The sequence below is a fragment of the Triticum dicoccoides genome, chromosome 5A, assembly GCF_002162155.2.
Source record: "Triticum dicoccoides isolate Atlit2015 ecotype Zavitan chromosome 5A, WEW_v2.0, whole genome shotgun sequence".
In the NCBI taxonomy this organism is placed as follows: Eukaryota; Viridiplantae; Streptophyta; class Magnoliopsida; order Poales; family Poaceae; genus Triticum; species Triticum dicoccoides.
Genome location: NC_041388.1, coordinates 601,980,613 through 601,988,958, shown reverse-complemented (window position 1 = coordinate 601,988,958; position 8,346 = coordinate 601,980,613). Strand labels below are relative to the sequence as shown.

The 8,346-nt window shown below is 43.2% G+C and overlaps 1 protein-coding gene across 2 annotated transcripts; it reads right to left on the bottom strand.

The window, feature by feature from the left end:
• Window positions 1-300: 300 nt before the first annotated feature.
• LOC119303262 (serine/threonine-protein kinase Aurora-3-like) lies at window positions 301-4,823 on the bottom strand. Of its 2 annotated transcripts, none has more exons than XM_037580372.1 (7): window positions 4,683-4,823; window positions 4,332-4,574; window positions 2,972-3,067; window positions 1,700-1,914; window positions 1,536-1,608; window positions 1,307-1,441; window positions 301-513 (listed from the first exon to the last, which is right to left on the bottom strand). In XM_037580372.1, the coding sequence occupies exons 1-6, from the start codon at window positions 4,776-4,778 to the stop codon at window positions 1,325-1,327; spliced, it is 840 nt and encodes a 279-aa protein (XP_037436269.1). In that variant the 5' UTR covers window positions 4,779-4,823; the 3' UTR covers window positions 301-513; window positions 1,307-1,324. The 2 variants fall into 2 exon arrangements, with proteins under 2 accessions (XP_037436269.1, XP_037436270.1); XM_037580373.1 differs by having other exon boundaries at window positions 1,317-1,441.
• Between the last annotated feature and the right edge of the window lie 3,523 nt (window positions 4,824-8,346).

Here is an 8,346-nt window from a genome sequence, read left to right as displayed (position 1 = left end):
TACGGAAGCAAGAAACTTGTTTTCATGTAACACAGTACAGTACTATAAATGAGACCAAATCTGAACTCGGTCAGCAGTTCCATGCTGGGGATGGCGATGATTACTGCTGTGATTGCAATTTTGCGAGACATTTGGACCAGCGGAACAAAGATAGTATTCGGCAGTTCAGAACAGTGGTAGCGCTGCAGATGCACTGGATGGCACAATAGAGATGCACTAAAATCGTACTCCCTCCGTAAACTAATATAAGAGTGATACACTTTTATATTAGTTTACGGAGGGAGTATTTCAGAACACTGATTCACCACCAAGAAGGCATTAGTAGTAGTATCAGTAGGTTAACTTAAGAGAACCTCTCTGGAGAAAGGCCAGGTTCTATGGTACAAATCGGCCACAAAAAAAGAAAAAACTATGGTACAGATGATGCTAACTGTTCACTTCTTCTATGTTTGGCATGTTGGCAAACAAGAACTTCGCCAAAATCCAGTCCGGCTTGCAACGGCAAGAAGTGCCCTGCGGAGAAAACAACTGCAGTTCATTAGGACAAGCAACGCCACCGGGGCAACAGATAGCACCAAACCATCAGTACCACATACTAAGCCTTCACGTTCATACATTGCATCTGGGAGTTCAATTCTCAGACATTATTTGGGAAAGATTGGCGAAATAGAAATGACGTTCGATCCTCCACAACCAAAATAGCGATTCATCATCTACGACTGGAAAAAGATTTTTCTACGTAGAGGACAGGTTACAGAAGGGCGGAACATGCCTGAACAAAGCAGCAAGGTTGGGGGTTGGTTACCTGCCCAACTAGGGATAAGACTGAATTTTCTAGCAATTTTCTGAGTAGCCTAACTGAATTTTCGAGTTCAGACAACAAACAACAGGAAGCTGCAAAATATCACAAAGTAATTCGACTAAAATACATATTCTACCCACTACCCAGGAGCAACGTAGCTCCCAGTCGTTATCAAGAAATCCGCAATATGAATTTAAGGTGGCATTGAAGCATGTTATATAAATTGATTAAACCATGTTTGAACTAATTTTCAAACAGGGTGACCTAGCATGTTACATAATCCGTTGTTTGCATTTCCAGGTGATATATTCTACGCTATCAAAATTCAAAATACTACAAAAATTGTCTAGAAATTGATCCAGAACGTTATATTTATAACTCATAGTTATCTCGATTAGCAAATGTACCACGCTAAGATTTTTAGTACAGTACAGGATTATAGGTTGACCAGTAACATCGTAAAATAACATGCATATTCAATTAGCCATTTAGTAGAACACATACATGGACTTACTAAGGAGCTTAGGCACTAGCTTTCTGCTCAATGCAACTCCCTGAAGGTTCTGCATTCTTTACAATCCATGGGTGCTTCAGAATATCGTCAAGAGAAATCCTCTTGCTCGAATCCTTCACTAGCAGCTGCATACAAAATTCATACATTCAACTTCATCACCTTAAAGGACATAATCCATTATTAAGAAAGAAGATTATAACCAATATTTTCAAATGTTACCTTGCAAATGAGATCCTTGGCATCTGCAGATATGTCACGAGTTTTAGGGAACAGCAAGTCCACTTTGACTATCCTGCTCAAAATTCATGTTGCGGAGAATGTGTATCAAAGGAAGATTGGGCAAAACACAAACACTGTAGCTACACAAACATTGTACCTCTTACCTCATCAGGGTATCTTGCTGCTCTGCAGCTTCAAAGGGTGGTGATCCATACAAAAACTCGTAGCACAGGATCCCTAAAGTCCAGTTGTCAACGGCGTAATCGTGAGCCTTTTTCTCTACCATCTCCGGTGCCAGGTAATCTATTGTGCCACAGAGTGTGTGACGTTTAGCATTTGATCGAACCGCCCATCCAAAATCTGCAATTTTAAGCCGGCCCTGTAAAATGGAAGCTGAGTGACTTCTATAAAAAAAGGCTCAGCAACTTATGCACAAACATAGAGTTAAAAGTGTCAACAGCAATCAGCTCTGACATATACCAATGTGGACAGCACAACAAATGATGTTCTTTACTGGTTTCGTACTCATATGGATGTGGACAGCACAACTAATAAGGCCTCTGACAGTATTTGATAGTCTCTACAGCGACAGAAGTATCTCTTCAGTAATCTCGAGAAAGTTATACAGGACATGCATCTATAAAGTAACCAGGTGTTCGGAGCCATATATAGTACACAAGTGCAAGTTGGTAAAATCATGTATGACCAACAGTACTTACCGGCAAAACGTGTACGTCAAAAAGAAATGGGACGCCCATGTAAATTGCTGGAATTTGCATTCGAATTATATACCTTTGGGATGTCAAATTTTATACTGCACTATTTTACTTACAAATAGTTATAGAGTAAGCTACTGCTTATCTGCTATTTCGTCTCTCTATAAAACCGATTTAAAAATAACCTAGAATTTCTCTACAGTTGGACTGATCATCAACGGTCATAAGTTCCCAACACATGAGATGCATAGTGCTTCAATTCACAATGTATAGCTCCTAAATTTTCCACATATATCTTAATAAAAGTTCAGGCTACAAGGGTATCTGGATAGTTTATGCTTGCAGCAAGGCAAATGGGATATATTGTCTGTTTTATTTTATCTCAAGTAATTTTCACATATCGGCCATATCTATAGAAAGAGATTGCGTAACTAATCACAATGCACAACATGCATTTCCTGGAAACATATATATTGCTTCATTAGTGGGCAAAATGCATAGGTCCAGCTATTGTTTAATCTGTAGGCAGGCATAATTTACAACAATGATGTAGTCGGATTCCATGTTGTTGACAAACATGGATGGCAAAAAAAAGTGCATTTAACCTACTGGGTTATCAAAATATTGCCCCATATAAATTCTTAAAATACGCAGTTTCAGTTTGGTATGATAACACATAACAGTGGCAGAGAGGCAGCAACTGCATGCAGAAGAACCAACCTCGATATCAAGGAGCAAATTTTCCGGTTTGATGTCCCTGTGAATTACCTGCTTCTTGTGACAGTATGCCAGTGCACCAGCAAGGCTTGCTACATACTAAAGCAAAATAAAATGAATTGGATCAACAGAAATCCAGCGCAAAAATGATAAGTCAGTAGGAAAGCAATGTAGGTCCACCATGATTAACAGCCTGATGTGCTGTATATCAAAAGATCAGTACATGTCATGCTAAGCAGAGTGCAGTTTGACTGATTACTGTTCAGACAAAGGAAATATGGTTCTATTGTGTTTGGATCTTTGGGTTGGATGGTTTAGATCTCAGACTGAGCTGGAAGTGTCACTCCTGAGGTGGGTTTTCTGTACTGAAAATGCTACATTTGTTTTCACACCCATTCATGGAAGAGGGGTGAGGCTTTTCCTTGTGTTTTTATAGATGTTCTGGAGTTCTTGGGTTCTTCATCTTGCGGTGAAATACATAGATCTATTAAACCCAATGGAAATGAATACTCATACCAAAATTCTTAACGATCAGACAGATTACTACTTTCAATGGTTAATGAGAAACCAACATAACTAAGCACAGATTGTTTCAGAACACCTACTAATGAATATACTAAGCTTAGTCAGTACTCTTTTAACTGATCTTTCTACCTCTCACGACCTCAATCGAAGTAATACTTCACTAGTGAAATGCTAGAAAATGCCCCCTATCGAATTTTGTGGGCTCTTCTATGTGACAGTCAGAGCTCAGAATATTCCAGCTTCATTGCAGATTTTGAGATTTCAGACAGTTAGGCTGCGTTCGGTCCGGAGGAAAACTCAAAGGAATCTGATCCTGTGCTATTTTCTACCTTTGGTGCGTTCGGAGTGAAGGAAAAATGAGCAGTAAAACTTTGGAATGTCTCGATTCCTGTGTGATTCCTACAGATTTCACGGGAAAAGAAACATCCAGTCAGACCTCTTGTTTATCGCGGTTGGCCGAGGCAACACACTGGTTCTGACGTCTAATCCAATAAAATATTCATTATATGGCATGGAGTGTGAGAGAGTCAAGTCTGCAGCCAAATAAAAAACACCCAAGGTACGGGTCACAACTGAGGTGATGTGCAGCTTCTTTTGATCACCGCCGAACGGTTCACTCCTGACTATTTCTCTGTTTAAAATTCCTCAGTTTCATATGTGCTTGTTTTCCCTATTCCTTTACATTTTTTTGTTCCCATGTTTTCTGATCCTGCAAACCGAACAGAGCCTTAATTCCACAAACGATAGCGAATAACAACTGGGCTTATCCAATCAATAAACGCCACACGGCTGGGGAAAAGTAACGCGGCAGGAAAGGGACAGGGTGGGGATGGCTCACGGTGGCGGCGGTCCGCTCGGAGAAGTGGCCGACGCTGCGGAGGAGCTTGTAGAGCTCCCCGCGGGCGGCGTACTCGAGGACGAGGACGACCCGCTCGGCGTCGTGGAACCAGGCGAAGAGGCGGAGCACGTTGGGGTGGTCGAGGCCGTGCTGGATCTCGATCTCCCGCCGCAGGTGCCCGTGGAACCGGTACTTCTCCAGCTTCGTCTTGTATATCACCTTGAGCGCCACCACGTAGCCGCTCTGGATCGCCAAGATTCTCCGGCGAGTCAGCCTCATCGGAGTTGAAAATTTTTGGGGGTGGGGGGACCGAAGCTCGAAGGTTTGGGGGATAGGGTTTGGAGGGCCTACCTGCCTCTCGCGGCCGAGATAGACCTTGCCGAACTTGCCCTCGCCGATGAACTTGCCGATGTCGAAGTCGGAGAGGCTCCACTGCCGCCGCTCCATCGGAGGTGAGAGGGGGACGGAGGCGCCGCGGAGAGACGTTGGGATTTCGTAATGGAGCGTGCGGAAGCCAACTTCTCTGTTCGGAGTAAGAAATCGATGGGGCGAATGTGGAATGGGCCTCTGTTGAATTTGGCCCGATCCCCATCCCTTGTTTTAGATGGGCCATTTGGAGCTACTTAGACCAGCCACGGTGAATAACAAATACTAGTGCCGCAGCCCGCAACTCAAAACAAATATAAATAGTAGAGCTCCTATTCCGTCGGTCACGTGGCGGCGGTGAATTCAAAATAAGATCATGAATTTGAGAAAAAATGTTCAAGATTTTGAAAAAATGCTCTTGAAATTTAAAAAGGTGTTCATGAATAATTTTTTTTAAAAAATCATGAATTTGAGAAAAAACGTTCGAGATTTTGAAAAAAATGCTCTTGAAATTTTAAAAGGTGTTCATGAATAAAAAAAATAAAAAAATCATGAATTTGAAAATGCTCACTACTTTGAGAAAAAGCTCCATATTTCATAAAATGTTCATGAATTTGAAAAAATGTTCGTGGGTTTAAAAAGGTTCAAAAATTTGAGAATTTTTCTCGGATTTCAAACAATATTCATGAACTTGAAAAACACAGGATGTCAAAAAATGTTCTCAAAATTTAAAAGCATTCACGAATAAAAAATGTTCTCATTTTTCAGAACAGTGGACTAATTTGAAAATTGTTTCCATATTTCTAAAATTTTCATAAAAGTAGAATTTTTTTTAAAAAGGACAGAAGAAAAAGGAAACCAAACGAAATAAAAAAATCAATTAAGGAAACACACGGGGGAAAGTAGAGAAAAAACACAAAACAAACGAAATGGCTGGCCCACTACTGTGGGCCAGGGTGCGTGTTTGGTCGCTATACCTCGACCCGCGTGGGGAATGGGGGTGATGTGACACTCCATGTAGGAAAGTGGGTGGCACCTCAAGTAGGGTTAAGATCTGCTACTACAACAAACCCTATGTTGTATTGAGTTGGACCAAAAAGACTAAATAAAACGGGCTTATTTTGTATTATTTAGGGCAATCCTATTCTGTGTTGGGTAGTTTCTCCCCACTACCTTGATATTTGGTTTGCTGACAACCAAAATGGCATACATCAAACCTAAACAATATACTAACAAGTACATTATGCGGAAATCCGTTGGTGCTTCCGGGAGCGCGTGCTCCTGCACGCGGAAAATATATTTTAAAGTGTAAAAAATTCCAAACAAAAATTTGGCGCATAGATCTCGACATTGTATATGTGCACGTCAAGTTTCGAGAAAACCGACATCTTATGTGGCTTGTGTAAAAACGACAAAAGGATGTCATGTGAAAAACATTTTTTAACACCGGATTTGTCTTTTTCACACGCGACGCATAAGTTGTCGGTTTTTCCCGAAACGACTTTGTGAGCATGTACAATATCAAGATGTACGCGTCAAGTTTTTGTTTGAAATTTTTTTGACATTTCAAAATATGTGTAAAACACATTTTAAAAACCAGGAGCACATGCTCCCATGTGCCAAAACACCATCTCCGTACATTACGACAATACTAAAAGGTCACATCATTGCATCAGCGGGTTGAAACCCCTGATCAAAATATATAGTTCAGAGTTATAGACAACATGGGCTTGCCATGCCCGACACTAACATCCGACATCAAAACATACATGTTTTCAGACAATGAGGGGTGTTAGAACCACTAATCGAAATATACATTGCTACCAAACACTTTCAACATCAAAATGTAGCACACAACTTAACATAATAGTCAAGATCACCTTAACTTCCACTAGATGATCAAGCAAAATACACACTCTAAGATAGCTTGACCACACTGCATAGAAATAAATCACTTCACTCATCACATTCCAAACATTTCATAGCAGCCTCAGCCATCAACTTGTCAAAAATGGTTACTTCCCACACAAACTCAAGGGCCAACTCGAAGTGCATACTGGCTTCAGCTCATGACCATTGACGAAATTAAGCCAACCTTCGTCTGGGTACACAATTTTGCCTGACTTCCTCACCTTCACATGCCACATGTAGCTTCCACCAACCCTCAGGTTCATAGTGAGGTGCGTACCATTTTTACCTTTGAACATCCTTGCTCCAACCTTGTTTGGTAGAACTAAATCAGTGGATTCGAACTTATCGACTTCAATCTAGCACATAAATTTTCCGGATTTCCTGGGATGGTGCAAATGTCATACCAGATGTGGGCGACCTTATTGTTGCTCATGACAATGCTCACGGCAGTAGCTGCCTTGTGCACCATCTGTTTCTAAAGTCCTTTCAACTACTTACGTACTTCCTTCTTGCGCTTCCACATAACAGACTTGGAGCATTGATCACTTTTTTATTGGGCAGTGATAGGCGCCGGTGCACCGGCCGAAAGTTTCGGCCGGTCTAGCCCAGACCGTTGGATGTGAGCGCGCAGCGGTTGGATCTGGAAGCAAAAAAAAAGGAACACCCCAGCTTCTTCTTCCTCGGGTTCGATCCCCTCGCTCGGGCTCCGCCGCGCAGCGCCTCCTATCCCTTCTGGTAGCCGTCCTCGTCGCCGGTCCGCACCCTCGCCGGCCGTCCCCGTCGCCGGTCCCCACCCTCGCCGCCCGTCCCCGTCGCCGCTTCCAACCGTCGCCGGCCGTCCTCATCGTCGCCGCGACGCATGAAAATAAAACTACATCTGTGGTTGCAGCTTGCAGCGGCGGCGCTTGTAGCTCTCCCCGGTTGTAGCTCCGTCGCCGCGACTCACCATTGATGCTCGTCGCTGCGCGAAAATTGCATCGACGACGGCTACCAGGCCATCAACTATGGTTGCAGCTCCGGTGGCAACGCACGCCGATTGAAGCTTTTCACACATACGATTGAAGCTTTTTCTACAACGGATGCAACTTTTCTGATTTGCAGTGTTTGGTTGTAGCTTTCTCTTTTAATGGTTGTAGCTTTTTGTATCTACGGTTGAAACTTTTCTATCAACGGTTGCAGCTATTTTTCTTTGTAGCAGTCTTGGTTAAGCCCGCCGTCGTCGTTGTAGCAAAAATGTTAAATGGATGTAGCTTCTGTGGTTGTCGATTGCAGCAAAAAAATGACGTGGTTGTAGCAAACACAAAAAAATGAAAAAAAGTTTCCATCGTTTTCAGAAAGCTTCGACTGTGGTTTGGAAAAGCTTCAATCGTGTATAAAAAAGCTTCATACGTTAAGAAAAAAGGCTTCAACCAGACCTGCAAACCAGAGAAAAAGTTGCGAACATTGACAGAGAAAGCTTCAACCGTATATAGGAAAAGCTTCAACCGGCTACCAGTGATGGAAAAGCCGTGGTTGCAGCCCACGGTCACCTCGGTCATCGCCGTCACACACCCCGGCCTCCCGCGGGGTTGCATCAGCGTCGCCGTCGCCGTGGTAGCACCCCGTCGCCCCGGTTGCAGCATCTCCCGTGGTCACCCCCTCCTCGGTCGCCGGCGAGATGGGGTGGTCACCGCGCAGAGCCATGGCGAGCTTCGAGCGGGGAGAGGGGGAGGCGTGGTGCGGCGACCGGGGGGCGGGC

Coding starts and splice junctions, on each gene's coding strand:
- LOC119303262 (XM_037580372.1), bottom strand. CDS start 4,778: ATGGAGCGGCGGCAGTGGAGCCTCTCCGACTTCGACATCGGCAAGTTC. Junction 4,575..4,682: donor ATCTCGGCCGCGAGAGGCAG/GTAGGCCCTCCA, acceptor TTGGCGATCCAG/AGCGGCTACGTGGTGGCGCT. Junction 3,068..4,331: donor CCGAGCGGACCGCCGCCACC/GTGAGCCATCCC, acceptor ATTTTGCTTTAG/TATGTAGCAAGCCTTGCTGG.